Source organism: Trichechus manatus, unplaced genomic scaffold (assembly GCF_000243295.1).
Source record: "Trichechus manatus latirostris isolate Lorelei unplaced genomic scaffold, TriManLat1.0 scaffold00222, whole genome shotgun sequence".
Classification (NCBI taxonomy): Eukaryota; Metazoa; Chordata; class Mammalia; order Sirenia; family Trichechidae; genus Trichechus; species Trichechus manatus.
The window spans coordinates 2,780,548-2,802,030 of record NW_004444158.1 but is presented as its reverse complement, the minus strand read 5'-3'; the positions used below and the strand labels follow the sequence as shown (position 1 = coordinate 2,802,030).

The 21,483-nt window shown below is 43.3% G+C and overlaps 1 protein-coding gene across 3 annotated transcripts in view; it reads right to left on the bottom strand.

Annotated features, from left to right (window-relative positions):
• Positions 1-29: 29 nt before the first annotated feature.
• LPIN2 (lipin 2) overlaps positions 30-21,483 on the bottom strand; it is an 88,151-nt gene continuing 66,697 nt past the window's right edge. For 2 of the 3 annotated variants that reach the window (XM_004388931.2, XM_023742895.1), the window contains 14 exons: positions 20,869-21,214; positions 17,832-17,931; positions 14,475-14,662; positions 11,899-11,992; positions 11,456-11,525; positions 10,560-10,649; positions 9,461-9,543; positions 8,233-8,377; positions 7,333-7,481; positions 6,709-6,795; positions 5,266-5,418; positions 4,714-4,828; positions 3,960-4,063; positions 30-3,673 (listed from right to left, as the gene is read on the bottom strand). In XM_004388931.2, the coding sequence (XP_004388988.2) occupies positions 3,529-3,673; positions 3,960-4,063; positions 4,714-4,828; positions 5,266-5,418; positions 6,709-6,795; positions 7,333-7,481; positions 8,233-8,377; positions 9,461-9,543; positions 10,560-10,649; positions 11,456-11,525; positions 11,899-11,992; positions 14,475-14,662; positions 17,832-17,931; positions 20,869-21,214 (1,869 nt within the window). In that variant the 3' untranslated portion in view covers positions 30-3,528. The remainder of the gene's footprint in view (positions 3,674-3,959; positions 4,064-4,713; positions 4,829-5,265; positions 5,419-6,708; positions 6,796-7,332; positions 7,482-8,232; positions 8,378-9,460; positions 9,544-10,559; positions 10,650-11,455; positions 11,526-11,898; positions 11,993-14,474; positions 14,663-17,831; positions 17,932-20,868; positions 21,215-21,483) is intronic. The other variant, XM_023742894.1, reaches the window with a different exon arrangement.

Genomic DNA, 21,483 nt, shown 5'->3' with positions numbered 1-21,483 from the left:
TAAGAAAGGAAGAGTCAAATGCGTTTACATTTGTTTATTGTTTTAACATTTTATTTTGAACATCAAATTTTGCACCAAAATACGATCCATTTATCTCAAGACAATTGTCTTTACCATAACTAAGAGTACTGTACTGATGTTTACAATTAATTTCTGACAAAATTTTACTAGTGGCACTGCTGTCTAAAAAAACAGTTCATCATAAACTGAACTTGTCAAACAGAAAGAGCAAAGTTTCCCCTCCCTTGCTTACCTTCAAAACAAAGCCAAAAAAAAAAAAAAGTTTCACCTGGAAAGAGCACTTACTTTAAACAAAAAATCAATTTTTAACCATCTTAATCAAGCCCAGCATGCTCTAAAATAAGGAAAACCCAGGCTTCCCAGAGTAAATGTGATACCTGAAAAGCCGATAAAATTGCCTGGGCGAGTCTGTTCTTCTCAACTTTCAAAAAGAGAAAGTGCTCACTTGCTGTCAGTGAAGGCCTTGGCTACACCTGCCATAACGAAGTGCAGAAGGACTACATGCAGGCCCATTGTGCAGGCCCATCGGCAGGACGCACGGACAGAAGTGCCTCCAGTCACCAGGGAGCTGGTGCTCCTCAGTGCTCTGCCACAGTGAAGAGCGGCCCAAACGAAGAGCTCTGCACACCTTTCACTTTCAGCAGCCTTCACGTTAGGACATCATGCTAGTAAGTTTTTCTTTTTCCAGTTGAAAATGATGCAGATGTTCTTACACGTGGCCAACACAGTACTCAAGCACGGGGTAGTCTGCATGCTCCAGGTCCACACGTGTACTCTCTAAGGCCTGACCAGGATGCTGAAGTCTACACTTCACAGAAGTACAAGCTTGAACACGCTGACATTAACGCTAATACTAAAGTTAGACTGGATCGGAAAGAGGAACCATTTAAACAATGGAGCAACTGACAGAATGACGGAGAAGAGCCCATCTGCCCTGCAGGCTCCTGTGATTCTCCCATCACCGCCAACAACACTAGGGCGATGAGTCATGAGCTCACCATCCTAAGGGCTTGTGTACTAACACACTCAAGGGCATCTCTCTTTCACAGAAAGAACAAATGTCATTTGTACCAAATGGCAGTGGGTTTTTAGCACAAACTTAATACTTTCATAACACCATCGTAATAGTAAATCATATACTTTCAGTAAGAGGGACTCCTTTAAATAAGGAAAAAGACCCACATTAATTAGCATATATACCCACTGGATCAACCTACAGCGACAAAGCGACAAAGCCTACTGCTTATGGACACTGAGACAAATGGACCAAGCCCCCTCAGCTTAGGGCTGGAGACCTGGCTTCCTAGCTGGATCCTCTAAGGCATGCCTGGGTGTCCAAAGAGAAGAGCTTGACACAAAAAACAAAGACATAACCTAGTTAAAAACTCTTTAGAGGACAACCTACAAAGGACTAAAGGTGTATACTATGATTTTTGTACCGCACATATGCAAAGGAACCCTATTAAGCTCAGGCTAGGCGCACAGCGCTCACGTTCTCCCTCTACCCCAGTCTGCTCAGAGGGCACACTGATGGCGTTCAGTGGCGGTTTAACCAGCATCACTAACCAGACCTGTGGCAGGTCTGTGGACCTGGGTTACAGTGAGAAAGCAACTGGTATCTGCTCTTCTAGGGTTTAATTCACTACTTGGTAGAACTTCGCATAAACATAACCTAGTTCCCCTAGCCTACTGTACATAAATATGTCAATCAAACTCTTTAAACAATTAGTCCTTCTGAAATGTTCAAGGTGAGAAGATCTGGACTGCAGAAAGCACATGTCATTGCTTCTCTGGGAACATATGCCTTCACGTTTTGCCACTGAAAACTGTATTCAAAGGATCTCAACACTGTCTCTGCATCCAACAGCACTAAGAAGAAACAGCTAAAGTCAGTCAGGGAACCAACTCTCCACTCTGGAATGTCACTGTCTCCGTCCCTGGATCAGTGTTATTTTGGGTGAGGTGAGCTAAAATGAGAAGAGCCCACAATACAATCACAGGAGAAGCAGAGCCTGCGAGCCGCTCACCTGTCTCTGCAGCTCTCTCTGCTGTCCTCGGGACTGTGGCCGTGGCTATCTTTGGTCCCCTGGAGGCTGCCTCTCAAACAGCTCTCTGGACTTGAATACTGAGGTGACTGTCAACACCACCCTGATCTCTCTAGGCTCCTGGAAATGACTGGCTAATCACAACCTCTGGAGGGGCTTACAGGACATGCCCCTGGGCTGTCTGTCCAGGCATCTGACATGACCTCCTTACAGCCAGGTTGGGAAGCTGAGCTGCTCTCATTTTTTTAAGGGAAAATAGGCTCCCCCATGTGACCACAAGATCTCACAGGGTACAAGCGTCCCCTGCTGATGGAAGCCGTCACAACAGGGGCTCAGAGATGTGAGGGGTGGTGGCCAGCTCCAGAAGCCCTCTCTTAGATGGCTTCCCGGGCTTTATCCACGGCTGTGATTCCAAGTGCCAAAAGCCAACTGCCGGCTGTGGCCTCATGCAGCTTCACTGTGCTTCCCTGACAAACCTAAAGTGCAGAATTTTAGAACCCCTGAAGACACCCAAAAGCCCACCTCTGACGGGCAACAGGCCCAGTGATAGAGAAGAGTCTTCCCAGGACAGAGCACAATGGTACATCTGCATTCCGAGGCCTCCCTGGAAACAGATGTTTTTTTTTTTTTTTAAACTCAATTTCCACTAATAAGATTTTTATTGTAATCATCAAATATATACCTGCAAGACCTGTTTCTTCTGGATAGGTCTCAGAAATAACTTAAAGGCCTCCCATGGTTGAGTCATCACAGATGAGAAACCCGTAATGCTCAGTGTTAGAAACCGTGTTTGTAGGGCTTTGTAGACAGTGGGCCCCGCCAGGGCTGCTGCCGTGGCTCTGGGGCCTGACCTGTGGCTGCTCCCCTGGCACCCTGAAGCAGCTGCCCGGTTCAGGAGCAGGAGAGGAGGAGTCCAGAGAAGAAACGTGCACGGCCAGTTTGAAGCAACATCCTAACTGGACCTGTGGCAGTTCAGTGGACCTAGGTTATAGAGAGAAACTGAATCTCAGCTGCCCAGTGGGAACTGGATCACTTTACTCTGTGTGACGTTTTAGTCCATTCTTTTTTACCTATGGTTTTCTTCCTTTCAAATTGTATAATTAAAGGTGCACCAGCACCCAATTCAACACAAAGCACGTGTGAGGACGGACACACATACAGCAGCACAGGCTCCACCTTCAGCTCAGAGCCCCTCATGCCCTACCCACCCCCCACCACCGGGACCCTGAGCTCTAGGACCGCTGAGCCTGAGGAGCCACGTGGGGAAGTGAAGAGAGACGCAGGCCAGCTCCAGGAGTACTCCTGGCCCCTGCTCGGGAAAGCTTATGTCCAGCTGGAACGCGGGTCTGGTCCAGCACTATGGCTCCAAGGCAGCCCAATGTCCTCTGTCCAGCAGAAGCCAGTCACTTCCCTTCCTGTGAGGCTGAGTGACTGGGGCCCCCACCCCTGGGAGGGGTTCTCCTCAGGCCAGGTCGTCCAGGCTCACATTGGGGATGGGGTCTCGCCAGTAGCAGAAGGAGCTAAACTCCGGGCAGGGAAAGGCAGAGTTCTGTTCTTTATTGAGAAGTGGAAACACATGGTCCACGAGTTCACTCAGCCTGTGGTACCTAAGAGGGGGGGAAGGGAAGAAACACACAAGCTGTTATTTCAAAATCCATCAAACATCACAAAATTGTCGATTACAACGCTAGGTTCAGAAACAGGCATCATGCCCCCTCGCAGGATACAGACCAGGAAAGTTCCTCATCAAATGTCAGTCATCAGTGACCCCTTCAGTGCCTCTTTTGAAGAACAACCACCCAGGCAAAGAGGGGTCTCCAAACAGACAGAATAGCTCTGTCTGTCCCTAGCTTTGGCTGCGGGCACTACACTGCCAAGTTGGAATACACTTACGATGACTTGTTTCCTTTGGTCCTTTCCTGTATTAACTCCCCCTTCGGGTTCACGGTGAATATTCTACAGTCTGGGACTCCAACTTGCATGTAGGCGTAGACATCCTGCAGAAGGAGACAGCGGTACTGAGTACGGGGAGGGAGATCAGGAGAGGCCTCTTGGTCTCTGGAGGCCAGAGTGTTGCACAGAGATGCTCTGTGGGAAACACATGGAGCTGGGCACACTTCAGACAAACCAGAGTGATGCCAAGCCCAGAGGGTGCCAAGCCCAGAGGGTGCACAGGGAGGCAGAAAACCTGGGCTGCCAAGCAGGAGAAGCCAGGAGCCCTGGAACAGGAGGGAGGCAACACCTTCGCCCAACCTGGGGCCTGAGGCCCCACTCACGTGAGCAGGGCAGGGGTTGCTAGAGCAGGGGAAGCACTCATGCCGTGCTTGGCTCTGGGTGGACCCAGGGACGTGGCTCAGAACACTGAGAACAGGAGTCAGAACTCTGAGGGAACGAGGCCACAGAAAAAGAGCGAGCGAGCGAGAGTGAGCCCTTGTTCATACACCAAAATTCTGGGGCAGGTCTCTTATCTACACAACCTCCCCAATGCTACAGGAATTAGGGACAGATAAAGTAAAAACCCATGGAGCAGAAGTGACATTCACTTTGTCACTTGGTTTGGGAATTAGGACATGGATATCACACAAAGAGCACACGTCTCTGATTTCCTACACCACATCAGAATCTGAAACCCAGACGAGACACTTACGTTTGGGCGGTTTCCAAAGGCAGCATAGAAGGGCTGCTTAGATGGGGCAAACAAATTCTTGATATCATTTAGACATTCAATTTTGAACTTCTCTGGTTTCTTTTCTATCACTTCCCTAGGGGAAAAAAATACAAACGTTTTTAACCATCTAATACAAAACGGTAGTTTTCCCTGGTGTGTAGCCCTGAAGAGACCTCAGTACTCATGCCATTCAATCTTCCTAATCCTTTTAACTGGTATCTTTCTTTCTCCTTCTTCCCTAGTCACTGTGATGACTAAGATGTGAACGACGGGGTTTGGGAAAGGAGAAAACTTGACAACTCCTACAACTCGACTTTTCTTCACCATAGCTGACACAGACCAGGTGGGAGCCATGTGTGAGAAAGCTATGGCGAAACCAGAGAACTAACAGAGAAGCACGAGCTCTGAAACAGACACAAAGACTTCCTAAGTGGTGCCGTTCCCTCACACGCACACTCCATTCCGGGCCCTAGGTTGGCCGAGGCCCATCCCCCATGGACACAAATGTGGTGGTTGAGCCGGGAGAGGTACCTGTGGAAGGCAGAGAATAAGCTGCTGGGTGACAGCATCAGAGGGCCCCGAGGCAAGATTGTGCCCTTGTCATTGACCCAGTGGAGGTAGCCACGGGTCATGTCAGCCATGCCGATGGCGCGGGCTGAACAGTACAGAAACTTGTAGCCATTCCTGAAAGAGAATATATCTGTTTAGCCCATGTGCTTTGGCTAAAAGAGAAAAAGAAAAAGCATTTTTCTTTTAAAAGATCCAAATAAAGTTCCTCTCACTACTGTGAATTTAGCAGAAAACTAGTAAGGATTATAAAGATTTCAACCTTCCCATGAGAAAGGGCATAGGGAAAATGAGGTAAACCCAACTAAGAATTATGCCAAATCATAAATTACTGATGTAATAAGCATCTAGTCCATGAAAGCCAGGTTACAGAAGAGAGAAAAAGCTTGGCCTATCTTTGAATTAGGGAGAAAAGACACAACGGATCTCATTTATAAATGAGAACCGTTCTGTAAGACAAGGAGCAAAATTATACCTGGGTAATGGTATAAATGGCACTCATAACTTTCCTATTACGGCATGCTGGATTAACGCTTAAGATACCATCATTTTTCAAATCAATTTAACTTCGAGGTGTCAGGACCCCCAAAGCCACAGCACCCCCTTCCCTTGGAGAGCGCCTGACAGAGGATCTGAGGGTCCGCAAGGTGCACGTGGGATTCCCAGCTCTGGCAAGGGAGCTGCCTCCCACCTGAGGCTGGGGCCTGGGGCAGGTCTGAGAGGAGCTGGCTGCCTGGATCCAAACCCGCCCCAGAAAGCACCAGCAGGAAATGACGCCCCATGACGGTGCAGCGACAGGAGGGTGGGGTGTTTAAGAGCTGAGCTCCTGGCCTGGCCCAGGTGCAGCTCAACCCCGAGCGCTACAGGCACGTGCTGGAGAGGATGCCAGGGACTGAGTGGGGCTGCATCTGAGCAAGGTGGGGTGATGCATAATTCACTGTGCACATTTCTTACTGTGTACATATCCTTACAATGCTGGGCAACTGCTGCCCCTATGCATGGAGGTATTACCTATTCAAAGAAATACAATTTAAAAATACCCAATAAATCAAAAATGAAATAGGCTCAACTGTTAAATTCTAGCTCAACATAAATAAATAAATTCTACCTACAAACATCAATACAGGTAGTACCCTAAGCCTCACAGTGTTGTGAGGATTAAATGAGGCAGTCCAGGTAAAACCCACCATGCAATGCCAGGCATGTGGCACGTGCTCCGGAAGTGGTAGCTGCCATTTCTGTGTGTACAGCTGTGGGAGAAAGGGAGAGGGGAGGGGGCAGCCGGGATACTGGACCACAGACACATGACTAACGTGGACTGCCTGATACAGTCTGTTTTTCTCGTTCTTAATCAAAGCAAAATTCTAGCTCACTAGAGTGACTCGCCACATTGGAACGAACACCTACTCATTGATGGAATGGTAGAGCTTTGCTATTCCCTGGTGAGTCCAGTCTTTACCCAGTTGTGGGAGAATCTGTCCCAAAGCATCAGACCTAAGGAGAGGGTGGAAAGAGGAAAAGGTATTAGGAATCAAATGTATAAAGCCAGGTTTTTTTCCCTATTTGGCTAAATATGAGCTGCCAAAAAACGTTTGGTGGGCCGGGGGTCCAGCCTACAGAGACAGCTCCATCACGCTGTGTGCTCCCTGCAAGCACAAGCATGGATGTGCGTCTACGAGTGGAATCTGACTTGAGAGCCAGACACTCATTTTCAGAAATCATTTACAATCACACATCTGCTTTTTCTCCTCCCTAATCTCAATAGCTTCTTGTTTGTTTTCTCAAACATCAGAATTTGGAGACCATATAACTAAATCATTCCAATAAAGTTATTTTTGACTATAGATGGGTAGAGTCTTCTCATCCATCTTCTCTCGTGGATTGCACTCACGATGTCTCAATGCAGAGTGTTTAGAAAATACCCCACGGTGGCCAAGGACCAGACGTCCAGACTGAGGAGACCCATCCAAACTAGCCTGCACCCCCATGCTCAGGGCTGCTCCTCACCCCCAGATGGCAGGCGGTGCTTACTTGGTTATTGTCCCGTCGATATCAGAAATGATGACCTTGTCATTCCAGTTCCACAGGTAAATGGTCCCTGCACAGCGGCAGGTGCCTTGATATTGGGTTGTGATACTAAATACAACATCATTTGGCCCATCTTGGAGCTTCAGTTTTGCCTTTTATAAAAAGTGTAAGAATAAAGAAAATCAGCTGAAAAATATAGTTTGGAACAGAGTTTACTATTTACAGAAACAATAGGCAGTGTTTCAAGGATTCCAACCTCCCCAAGGCAGGGGCAGTTTTGGTCAGTCCCCGAGCACACAGCGTGCCTGGAATGAGATCGGCTGGCCAGCCACTTATCAAATAGTGTTTGGGATTCCAAGAGACTTTTCAGAACCCCAAAATCAAAACCTTTCTGCTCTTCCTTGATACCTGAGCGTCACTGCCCTGAGGCACAGCGTCCTGCTGTTCCTACTGAGACTAATTTCATACTGAAAATAGATAAAATTCAAGGAGTAGGAAATAAACAGGAAAGCCTGGTGGCGTAGTGCTTAAGGGCTACGGCTGCTAACCAAAAGGTCGGCAGTTCGAACCCCCGAGGCACTCCTTGGAAACTCTGTGGAACAGCTCTCACTCTGTCCCGTAGGGTCACTATGAGTCAGAATCGACTCGACAGCAATGGGTTTGGTTTTTGGTTTTAGGAAATAAACAAGAAAGGGACAGTTGTGTCTAATTGAGAAAATATCATTTCCCTATTGTTGTGGCTCCTAAGAGACAGTACTGGGCTGACAGTGTAAGATTCACAGAGAAACATGTTGAAGATTCACACTCCTCAGGCCATCTGAGGTTAACCAAGGACAGGGTGGGGCTCTTCTGTTGTATATGAAAACACTTATACTGGATCCCTTCAGCTCCCCCATGACTCACGATCTGCTCTGAGGAGAGTCTGAGGGACTTCTTGTATGAGGTGGTGTTGCCGTGGATCAGGTGCTCCCCAGGAACAGGGTCCACTTTGATGGATTCTTCAAGCTCTTGGGACGCCTCGTCACTCGATGAGTCATCCTCAGACAGCCTAGACAACATCAAACCAGTTACAGTATTTTACGCAAATAATGTACACATTATACGGTTTTCCCCAGCCGCGGAGCCCTTGTATGCGTGGGTGCATTATTTGTGAAAAATACAGCACTGAAGAGGCAGCGGGGCACTTTACTGAAGACACATTTTCAATTGGGATCAGGAAAAGGAAGACATCCTAAAGCACCGTTCAAGTTTCTGAAGGATCTACCAATCCGTTCTAGGTTTGGGAAGAGTTGCTCCCATTGCTATTCACCCATGTCCGGTTTTCTGTGCCTGAAGCAGTCATGTCATTAAGTGATAAGGCCACCATCGGAAAGCAGTTACTTTCTGGCTATGACTTGCTGTTTTCTGCTAGGACCAACGACGGAATGCTAATAGGTCTAACTATTATCCTTCTAACTCTTGCCAAAAAGGGTATGTAAGTTTCAAAAGGTACAAATTAATGAAAATATAATTGCATATACTAATTTAAAAAAAAATAGTAAGAAAAATTTATCTACCCCTTGAAAGAAGAGGATAAAGAGCAAGAAAATAAACTCTCAGGCTCAGAGAACTACTAAATAAAAGAACAGGGAAAGAAGAAAGAATCCAATCAGGGAGAGGAGAACACAGGCAGAGACAAGGAGCGGGTATACAGCGAGCGACTCTCCTCAGGCCAGCCAGCCGGAATGTCCCAAGAGATGCTCCTTCTTCCACGCAATTGTACATCTCAGGATGTACTCAATCCAATCTTTCAGAGTCTTTTTTAGATCTCCGTTTTGCACTTGATACGAAACGGGGGAGCAGGGACACAGGGGTATGGCATATCTTAAGTTAGCCCTTTCCCAAAGTCTTACATTTCACAGTATCAGATTTCATGGCTCCAAGATAGATAGTATTTACTCCTCTATGCTGTTATTTTTTAGAAAAGTAAAAGTTACCTGCTAACTAACTGAGCAGCACAAACAAGCCACTTTATCATGTGTGTCTATAGGAGAAAGTAGTTGCTGACTAATAATTCACCCACTTAAACGCAATGGCAAAGCAGGAGGAGCCCAAGTGAGGACACCCTGGAGGAAGGACGAGGTGTGCCCACCTGGCCCCCGCTTGCTCCTCAGTGCTCGAAGGCAGGTCGCTGGTCTGCTGCACCGCAGACTTTCCCTCCTTGGCCTCCGGCAGCTGAAACAGCAAGAGAATGATCTTGGCAACGCACAATTTTTTTTCTTACAGACAAGCAAAAATTCATCAGCAGTCCTTTCCAGGGAAGATTGTAACTACTTTCTGAGTCCACAACCTAAAAACGCTCAAGAAACAGAGTTTCTTGAGCCAAAGGGCAGAAACTCTAGTTTGAGCCAAAGGACAGAAACTTGAGATAGGAGTCACACGCTGCTATGCGAAAAGCTGCAGCCCACAAAGCCAGAAGACAAAAATGTTAACAGAGCCCCATTTCCAGTCACAGAACGTGAGACGACAGGCCCAAACTTGCCAGGGCCCCTGGCGGAGCCACAAGGAGTACAGAACAGAAGTTACTGATGCCCCTTCTCCTGGGAATGACTCAGCACCTGGGAAAGGCCTGAGAGGCAGCACGGAGAGATCATGTGAAAACCAACTCAAAGGAGTCATCAATCACCAGAACCTGGTTCAGGATGACTACAGTTCTGTCATTTGAAAAATACGTAAACTTCCCTAAGCCCTCTTTTTCAAAGGCTTTGGGAAACAGATTTGATCTACACTGGCTTGTCTGGTATGGTTCTTTAGGTGAACCTGTCCTGCTAGTGTTTTCTTTAAAGGGGAGAATCTGGCTATAATAACCTGTAGGAGGATAATAAGCTAGCTTTTCTTGTATCTGGAAGGTAATGTGGTGAAGTGGAGACAGACTTTGGAGTGAAGACTCAAGGTCAAATCTCATCAGTTACACAATGTCATTGAAGCTACTCAACCTCTTTGTGTCAAAGTTTCCTTATCTATAAAATGGGAATTCAAATATTTATACTTTCAAGTTGGTGTAAAATTCAGAGATAATATATATAAAGTACCTAGCACAGTACCTGCACACAGTAATTACTCAAAAATGCAAACTATTATTATTGTAATAGAGCACTACACACAGCCCAAATTGACATTTTTATGCTTGGCAAAAAGGTGTTCTGAATAAATGAAAGATATGCTGCTTTTCAGCCCATGGAAATGGTTACCTGTTTGATCATGCTTTCTCTCTTACGCCAAAACCACCACCGACCAGATTTCTTTGGCATCTTATCTTTGACCCAGGACTCGACTGTTGCCTGGAAACAACCAACTTGGGTTAGTCTGGGCAAGCTATAGGTCACAAAGCAACCAGCTATTTCCTACCACTAGCCTGCAGGTGGGACCTTATTACGGAACGTGAGAATCTAAGCACCACTCTCCACACCTCCCAGGCTCCTTGAGCATTTTACCACCTCTGACAGACAGACGATACCCAGCTCTCAGAGCAGAACTGGCTGAGTGCTGCAGCACGTCTGCGGGTGTGGCTGGCTGGGCTGCTGTGTATGCGCAGCTCTATGCCCTCCCTGTCCTTGGAAAACATGCTCTCATGAGTTAGGACAAACCAGGCTGACTCCTTGGTGAACAGATTCAAAGAAAATCTCCAGGTTCTATACAGCAAGCTCACTAGCCACAATCTGACCTGATCTCACTGTGGTCACTTCTGTTGGCCACGCTGCCCTCTTCTTGCTGCTGCTTCTCACATTGATAAGGAGAAAATTTTTTCATTCTTTCCATATTTAATTTACAGTTAGTAAAATCTCTCAACTTTTATACACAATCACGAACTGGCACACATATCTAATAAGCGATTTAAGGAACTGGCACACATATCTAATAAGAGATTTAAGAAAGTGGCAGCCCGGCTGATTTCCTAGATTTTGGCTATGAGATGATTTGGGTGTGCGTATATAGCTATATGGACCTTTTACAATAATAAAGATTACAGTAAACTCAAATAAGGCTTTGAACAGTACCTAGTTCACAAGTAAGCACACATGGATTTTTGTACATACTATCTGTTGTTGATAGTTTCAAAAAGGCAACAGATGGTGCATCCCCTCACCTTAGGCAGACTCTTCTGGAATACTTGCAAGCTAAGGATCATGGGAGCAGCCAAAGCCCAGTTATAGTAACTGCGAAAAAAAAAAAGCAAAATCATTAACACACAGCCCCCCCACAGGCGAGAGAGAAGTAGAAACAACCAGCAAAACTGCTTATTCTTTTCAATAAAAAGATGATCTGCTAATTTTTTTGTCACATGAGGAATCTCTGTTTCAAGCCAAACTTCTCTGAACAGAGAAGCAGTAAAATCTATAAAATAAAAAACATTTCAATGCCTCATTTAAAACTAAAGCTGAGGCTTCACTTTCTTTTCAAAGTCACTGCCCACTAGTTCATTTATATGAGATGACACATTGTATAGTACGAAAAACTATACTACTTAAAACAGCCTTGGGAAAAAACCTGCAAGAGTATTTAACAGTTATAAAAGCAGGAGTAATTTACCGGTTATATATCCGTATTACAAGATTAGGATTGTCTATAAGTCCAGGGTTTTCTGCAAATTCGTGATAAGTAATGATATGCTCCATGAATTTTTCTGCAATGTAAAATAATAATGATCAATTTGGTTAGAGACTACATAAATCCCTATATGAGATTATCATAATATTCTCTGCACTGCAGGAATTGTAGAATAAAATAAAGCAAGTCTTCTTTTTTTTTTTTAAACTAACTTTTTTTTTGTATCTGTCAGCCACCCCCCCGCCCCACCTTTTTTTTTTTAGGACAAGAAAGAACGCTTCTTTTTTATCCTCCCTCTGTTAGGAAAACAGATTACAGATGTGGCGAGAGAGACAGACACACACCCAGTAACTGTGATGAAAAAACTGACTTTCCATTCTCGTCAGAGGGGAGACTCTTTATTAGCAGGCGACTACAGAGCTGGGGAACACTCATGGGGGGTGGACAGCTTTAACTGGCATGCTATAGAAAACATCTCACGATTGCTTGGAGAAAAAAAAATAACAGGATGTGGTTCAGGGTCTGTAAAAAAATAAAAGCCTAAGTTGTTGCAGAGAGAATGAGGATTTCCCATGAATTGCTGTACTTTGTTCCTAACCTGCATTCTGGTAGATCCAGGCTGACAGAGAAATTTCTCGCTTGTATTGTTCCTCCAGGTAATCTGTTTATTATTTCCTTGTGACATTTCTGCCTCCTCCAATAACAAAGTCTACCAGACAAAGTTACCAATATTTAAAACAAAAGCATAAATACATTTTCCTGTCTATCTATCAATATAAATATATATATAGTGAGGGCTTATGATGATTACAAAAAGAATCTGACCTACTTTTTTTTTTAATATTATTTTATTGTGTTTTCAGTGAAAGTTTACATAGCAAATTAAGTTCTCATTTAACAGTTTCTACACAATTTATTCAGTGACATTGGTGGCATTTTACAGTGTTTGTCAATCTCATTATTTCTGTTCTGGGTGTTCTGTTTCCAGTAATCTAGCTTCTTTCCCTGCCCCCTGCCTTGTCTTTGCATTTGACCATCTGGCCTCATATAGATGACTTTTAAAAGGAGCACAGTACTCATGGGTGATATTGTTTATTTTATGAGCCAATTTGTTATTTAGCTAAAAAATGACCTCATGGAATAGTTTTGGTTCAAGGCTTAAAGAGTATCTTAGGGCAATAGTCTCGGGGAGTCCCCCAATCTCAACTGGTCCAGTTAAGTCTGGACTTATTAAGAATTTGAGTTCTGTTCCACATTCTGCTCCCATTCTGTCAGAATCCATCTATTGTGTTTCTGATCAGAACGGTCAGTAGTGGTAGCCGGGCACCATCTAGTTCTGGTCTCAGGGTAGATGAGGCTATGGTCTGTGTAGACTAGTTTCTTCTCTGAATCTTTGGTTTTCTCCATTCTTTTTTACTCTGGATGCATACAACCAATAGTTGCATCTTAGTGACCTGTCAAGTTTTGTCCCCAGGAAAAAAACATTGGCCATAACATACCCTTAATTTCTTGCACAAAATAAAACAAACAGAACTAACAGATGGAGAAGAAAGAAGCATAATGAGTACCCCGTGACTCTGAACAGAAAAAACGCAGGAAAACCCAGTTCAGAGGCTATGGCCACCCACAGGTCTGCCCCAGGCACGCTGCCTTCAGTTCCTCTCTGAAGCGACAGAAGAGAAGGAACAATGCCAGTAACAGAAAGAAGATCTCTCCTTAGAGGGAAACCAGTCAAGCACCACTAGCCAAATTGAGAAGATATTAAGATCTTAGTTTGAAAAGGAAGCAAAACCAACAAGGCTGAAGGAGGTAGGACAAGTGCACACGGGGTGCTCAGCCCACACCCGAAGTTCCCGAACCTTTCTGCTAAGGCCCTTTCTGTACTCATGATAAGCTTTACTCTCCTGGGCCAACTTGCAGGCCTGAAATAGAAGCTAAGCCCTTGTACTTTTTGTCAGAAAGTCCATTTATTCAGTGGACAATCAATGCTCTACAAACTCAGGGCCCTGCACTCATGTCTAAGGCCCGGCACTTTCCAGGAGGGCAGCTGGCCTCAGCCCCACGAATGTTTCACTTCAAAGACAAGAAAACAGACGCAGTGTGCCTGACCCTGGCCACCTGGCACACAGGGCAGCTGTGAGCTCTCTCAAGTGTGAAGTTAGACCTTTAAAGGCACATCTTCACCAATGACGTTTACAGTTAATGTCACCCCACGTGAAGTGCCGTCAATGAGCACTGAAGGCTCAGATCATTATAGGGAGATACCTGTTACCCACGAGGACCTCTGGTGGTGCAGTGGTTAAGAGATCAGCTGCTAACCAAAAGGACGGCAGTTGGAATCCACCAGCCACTCCACGGAAACCCTATGCAGCAGTTCTACTCTGTCCTGTCGGGTCACTTTGAGTCATTATCGACTCGACGGCAACGGGTTTATCTGTTACCCACATAAGATCACTAAAAATTTAGATGTGAGGCAATGGCTAATGGGCAGGCTTTCAAATTAAGTGGACAAACCATGTGGTTTCTGAAGTGAAGACAAGGCCCAAGTGCCCACATACCTTTAGAAATTTCTCCATTCTCACTGAGGCCCCCGCAAAGTGAGAGGGTGACATCAGGCAAGTCCATGGCAGAATCAGAGAGGCATTCAGTGCCGCTGTCTGCGGCCGCACTTCCCACAGACTGCGGGGATTGGGAACCAGAGAGCGTGTCCGACTCAGGCCACTGCCGGCAGCCGGGGTCCAATTCACTGGGGTAGTGGACAGGGAGAAAAGGATCTGCCTTAGTACAACTTGTACTGGGGGCTCAAACCAAACGACATATCCGCTAACAAGCAGCTGACTGACCTACAATCAGACCACAGTTTTTCTTAGGAGGTGTTCAGAACCATATAAATGACATTAAAAATAACTTCAACAGCACTACTGAGGAATTCACTGTGAATGTAGCAAACACGTTACAAAACCAGTATGGTCATTCACAATGATACACACATTTCAACTATAGCCTTACTGATTTTAATTAAAGGAGCAAAAGAATTATAAACATTTATTTACATTTCCATGATGAAAATGACAGGGTAATTAAGAAAAATTTGATGTTTGGAAACCTTTTCATCCTAACTTCGTAGAGAAAGCTGTGGTACCATATACATCCTGTAGAAAATTACTATAGTCTAAGGCTGTACTGAAGTCCTGGTGGCATAATGCTTAAGAGCTTGGCTGCTAACCCAAAGGTCAGCAGTATGGATTCACCAGCTGCTCCTTGGAAACCCTATGGGGCAGTTCTACTCCGACCTATAGGGTCGCTATGAGTCGGAACTGACTTGACAATGATGGGTTTGTTTTTAAGGCTGTATTATTTTTAAAATAATGCTTTTCTAAATTTGTTATGTCACAAACAGAAGAAAGCAGAAATTAAGCAAGAGAAAATTCTCAGGAGGGTAGACCTGCCTAAAAAAAGAGATGTATTGAGAAACAAGCTGGAAGTGAACTGTTTTTATACTAGTGAGGGCCAGAATTAAAGATGGGGTTATTCAATATTTTCATTTTTCTGGATGATAAGGCACAGAAGTCAGGTTTCAGGTGATAAGGGAGGCCTTTTGTAATGAGTCATACATTTGAGAGAAAAAGGACAAGAAAACAGCCCCTTAAGTATCTCAGCTGTAAATATTTAGTAGGCTACACTCTTTGAACAGAGACTTAATGTCACATTTGAGATATTGTTCAAGAATTTTCAAGTTCATTTATTTAGTTCAAAAAGCCAATACATTCAATGTTTGATTAAAAACGAATCAATGTATGCGATCCCGTGAAGTTATCAGATCTTTAGGAAAACTTCTTCAGTTTGAGCAGAAGGTGGGAGGGTATGGCTAAATAGAGAGCAGTTTCAAAAGCTGCTGTGTTTTGCATTTGAACTAATAACAGATTCAGGTTTTTAGAAATGTTCACTCTCAACAGCAATGCACAGTCACACCACAAGATTGCTATTAATTAGATCAACAGAATGTTCTCTTCACTGGAAATGCTGAAACAGGCCAAAGTCAATGTAAAACAGCAAAACTTGTTACAATGCTGTGGGGGTGAGGGGCAAGGCCGACCCTCAGGAAAAACAGACAGACGACCGCTATGTGTCCACAAAGCCTGTTTCCTCTTCCACCTGGGCACACGGCTAGCCCACCTTTTTCGGCCGCCCTTGCAGCGAGGGGTGGCCGTGGGACTTAGTGGCCAAGTCTTCGATGTGAGCAGCAGTGGTATGATGTGCCCCCTTCCAAGCCTGGCCCATGGAAACCTTCCATGTGTGATCCTCTCTCCTCTTGCTGTCTGTGGGCTAAAAATGATCGACTCCGAGGTCCTACAGGGATAGTGGAGCCTAAAAATGAAGGCACCTGAGTTCCTGAGTCCCTGTGTAGAAACTGCCCCCTCCCAACTCCAGCACTAGAATGTTGTTATCTGAGCAAGAAATAAAGGTCTACTGTGTGAAGCCACTGAGAGCTCAGGTTTTGTCAGTTACAGCAGTTGGTGTCACCCTAACCAGTACAACATCAGAATGCATGGAGGATGCCATCTGATCAACATGTAGGCAAATCCAGAAGAGTGACGTGATTTACAGTAAGGTTTAGCTATATTTACAAATACTGGATATTCAGTAGTAAAGATGACAATGATCATGACAATAACTCATGCTTATAAGCACTAAAAGTCTCATTATCTTTTTGTATTTAAGAAACGTCTCCACAAATAATCAGCTCATGAGGTAAGAAGTTTACTTAGTAAATGGACAATGAATGATCCTACCAGTCAAATCAGAACAGATCATAGTAAGGTCCCATTGGCTTAGTCTTCTCCCCATTTTTTTAAAAAGAGAAATTAAGCAATCTATCTTAGAAATACCAATGTAAAAAACGATTAGAATGGGAAATCTGAAAAAAGTGGTAATTCTAAAAAGTTTATATTTTAACTTTCCTGTTGTTTAAAAAAAAAAAAGTGAAGCAGTTTCAATTTTCTTACCTTGAAAACCCAACTATTATTTCAAGTGAAGTCAATATTGTGAGGCAGATTTAGGGCACAGAGTTAAGAAGGAGTTTAAGGACCTTCCAAAAATGTAAAAATGTATCTTTATGTCAATCCTCACTCTCTATTCCAAATAAACATCTAAGAAATAGGTTTTTCAATAACTCATTTAAAAGTATTTAATCATGCGTACCTACATCGGTATATCCAAGCCCTAAGAGTATATCCATGGGGAAAAGTAAATTGTGTTTTGTAATCATAGGGTATAATAATGCCATTTCCACAAGAATGGACACAAACTTGGGAAAACAGTACGAACGTATCATGTTTGTCTGAGGTTTCAGAGTCATACCAGGGAAAAACTGTGAGGGAGGGGAAGGAGAAGTGACAAATGGCGAGGGCAGTGCGGAACACGGAGCAGCTGGAACGAGTCATCCCCAGCCCCAGGACGGAGTTCAGGAAAAGCCTGGGAACTCAGACTCAACTCAAGAAATGAAAGCATTCTTTGTAAAATGCTTTCAAATAAGTGAAGATATATTACCTTTAAAAACACATAACACATGAAACAAATGCTGAAGAATTTTCCTAACAATGGAGAGTTTGCATTAATGACTAAAAAGCGCCAATCTGAAGACTTATCCATTCTATACCCTTTTGTAGGTTTTTACTAGTCTACCTCTCCTCATTACACTGAGAATTTCTTCGTAAATAGGTGGACTGTGAATTTCAAATCATTAGTCAAACACACACACAATTTCTGAATTTCCCAAAACCCAAAGTAATCATCAGATTTAGTAAAAGGACACGCCACCTTGCTCCCTTTCCTCAGATGAAACACTTTGCTCTAGAAACAACTAGAATATTTCAAAGCTGTTCACCCGTCACCTAACATTAGGCAATACACACCTTTTAGGGAAATAGAGGGCAGCAACTTCAGGTTCCAAAGCCTTTAAGTCATCTAGGTAAATATCATCAGGTCCCTGGTGCTGGCTTCTCTTGTGGACACCTGTTTTTATAAGAAAAACACAACAGAGGCACAGAGGTAAGAACTCAAGTTATTCTTCATTTACAGCTATGCAAGAAAACAAAAAGTCTGCAAACAGTAAAACCTACCATGATTCAGACAGGGGTTTACGTTTAGAGGTGTCAACTAACCTTACCACGTGTGTTGGATCTCATTCACCCATGCAATGCAAGAGCAATGCAGTTCTATAGAAGTAACAGTTGCTTAATAAACACAGGCTGGTTTATTCATTCTTTCATTTGCTGATACTTGGGTAATCCTAGATCCTAAATAATTTATATTTGATAGTGAAGTGTTTTTTTTTTTTTGTTTAATTTACAGGTAAGAACAAGCGAGACCAAACTTAATGCAATCACTTATCTCGAGAATGAAACTATTATCCCAAAATCACCAGTTGAAAGGTTGTTAAAGATATTCACATGGTGCCAAAGTATCAATCAACCCAGAGATTACATTCTAATTGCAAAAGGACAAAAATCCTTCATAATAGAGAAATCTGGCAGACAACATCTTAAACGAGTGATCAACTTTGCATCAATAGTGCGAGCATTATGAGATGCCATGCGAAGTACCCAATATGCCCCATAAAGTAACCTTTAATTAAAAACATAAAACATATTTAACCTCAAATCTAATTAAGCCTCTGGAGCTGTACCGCCCACTGCAGTAGCCACAAGCCACATGTGGCCAATGAACATCTGTCAGTGTCACTAGTCTGAACTGAGGTGTGCCAAACGTGTTAAAAAGCATGTAAAACACACACTGGATTTACAAGACTTATTATCAAAAAAGAAGGTAAAATATTTCAATAGTTTTTTACATTGATGACATGTTAAAATTATAATAAAGTCAGTGTCGTGTGTAGAGGGGAGAATGGTGTGTGTGTGGTGTTCTTAAAAAAAGATTAAAGAAACAAAAAAAAAAAATGCAACACGTGAACCTTGATGAGATCTTGGTTTTGGGAAAACAAACAACAACAAAAGAAACCAATACTAAAAAGATAATCTTGGTATATTTAGGGAAAAGTGAGAATGGACTGAATATTAAGATGATATTACTGATTTTCTTCAAGATGACATTACTACTGTGGTTATAAAGACAATGTTCTTATTCTTAGAAGGTGCATCTTGGGGAATTTGTGGTGAATGTCATGTCTCAACTTGTTTTCAAATGGTTTAAAATAATAAAAAGCTATGTTTGTGAATAGAAAGACAAAGAGCAAGAACACAAATATGCACAAAATTTTTCGTAACAAAAAAGTTGGGGGAGAAAAGAATGAGACCAAAAGAATGGTGGGAGACCACTCGGATTTCTCTATAGCCACGTCCTACACTATGGGCTAACAATGTTGGGATGTGGTGTGCTGTCGAGTGGATTCCAACTCACAGCAACCCTATACGACAGACTACAACTACCCCATAGGGTTTCTTAGGCTATAATCTTTGCAGGAGCTGATTGCCAGGTCTTTTCTCCTGCAGAGAGGCTGGTGGGTTTGAACCATAGACCTTTTTGGCTAGCAACCAAGTGCTTAACCATTGTGCCACCAGGGCTCCCTGAGCTAACTGAACAATACCTGTTGCTGTCGAGTCGATTCTGACTCATAGCGACCCTATAGGACACAGTAGAACTGTCCCATAGGGTTTCCAAGGAGCTGCTGGTAGATTCGAACTGCTCACCTTTTTGTTAGCAGTCGGATGCTTAACTACTATATGCATTCACCATAGCAGAACTGAACTTTTCCCCATGAACATTTCTTAGAGTAGAACAAATGGCCATGGGCTTTTGGCTTCAAAGAAGCACTGGGATCTGAAAAGAACAGGTGCCGAGGAAAGTGATAACCAGGTACACGATCTGATCGGACCACAATCACCTTGACAGTGATATTCTTTTTTTTTTTTTTTTTTTTAATGTTAAGTAAATTATTTGTGAGTGACCTTGGAAGTCCCTACTATAGCAGGTATTTATTAAGTCAGTTTGTGATGAGCTAACCTTTGGTACTGGAATTAAAAAAAAAAAGGTTATTTGGCTATGTGGGTATTTTGAGGTGAGGTTTTACTCCCTTAAACACAGCATCCAAGGCCAGTGTTCATACTGTGTGCTAACTCTTATTGTACCAAGTATGAATGGATAACTTCATATTTTTAAATACAAAGGACGTTCTGATTTATTAAACTTGTATTCTGAAAGTGAGATGGAGCTGTTGAACCAAGAGTAGGACCTATCTTCTTTCTTTTGGGGGAAATAATAACGAAAGAAGACAGCACGTACAATAATTACCTTTCATATTTTTATACTTCATATCATAGCAAAAAAAGTACTTGATAGGGCATATATTTACAACTGACCAAACAATTCAAATGTAACAGGGCCTTCGATTTGGCTTCAACTAACCAGGTATTTCAGGTGAGAATGTTTTTCACCATTCTTATTTTTTCTGTTATTCCATACCATTATTCAGGTTTCCACTTCACTTTATTGACATATTTAGTCAATATAATGGTTAATTTCACTCACTAACTAGTCAGAACACACTCATTTCTCAGTGCTTATCAAGGGCCTACCTAGTGGCAACAGTTGGGATACAGAAGTGAGGAAGTTAGAGTCCTGCTCCAATGGAATTTATAGTCTAATGAAAAGATATATTAAACAAGTAACCATAATAAAAGTGTGCAATATTTTCTGAGTGGGAAATACAAATACGTGGCTAGTCACCAACTACTCTGAAATGCTGAAATAATTTAGCACTGGAATTCAGAGTACCTAATGTCAACGCCAGTGGCCACAACAATGGACTCAAGAATACCAGTCATGGCACAGGGCTGGGTGACGTGTTGTTCTGTTGGACACGGGGTCGCCACGAGCTGGAGCTGACTCCATGGCAGCTGACAACAACGATGTCACATCAAACAAAACGATTACCTTTCTTCTTCGATGGTGAGTCTACTTTAGCTGCTGGTTTTAATTCTGAGGAAGCCTCCACTAGTGATGGGTTAGGAAGGTGGTCTGCATCTAACATAGATGAAATCTGAGTAGTCCCAGGAGGAGGTTCAAGAAGTTCCGCAGTGGATGTTGTATCGCTCATCTGCTTGCACAGAGCTCTGGGCCTGGGTTTCACTATGGTACAGACTGTGTCTTCCATGGAAGCGTCCTTCTCAACTTCACTCACAAGAGTGTCCTCGCTGGGAATTACCCGAAAATGGGTATTTTCTGATGGTGTAATTGTAGCTGTACTAGGATGATGGTCAGATCTCTCTCGTTTGCTGACCTAAAAAAAAGTTGAATTATAATGGTTTAAAAATAAAAACTAGTTTCAAAGGTGTCTGTTATATAGTAATCTATTTCTTAAGCTGGATGCAGGTAAATGCATCCATTTTACTATTTATAGCGTATATGTTCATTAAAAATATTATTTTGTATGTAGGAAATACAAAAATTGGGAAAAGCTAATAACTGCATTTTGTTTAGTATCATAATATTTATAAGAGTTATATTTATAACTGTTCTACACGAAGAGTTGAACACTAGAGAAGACTA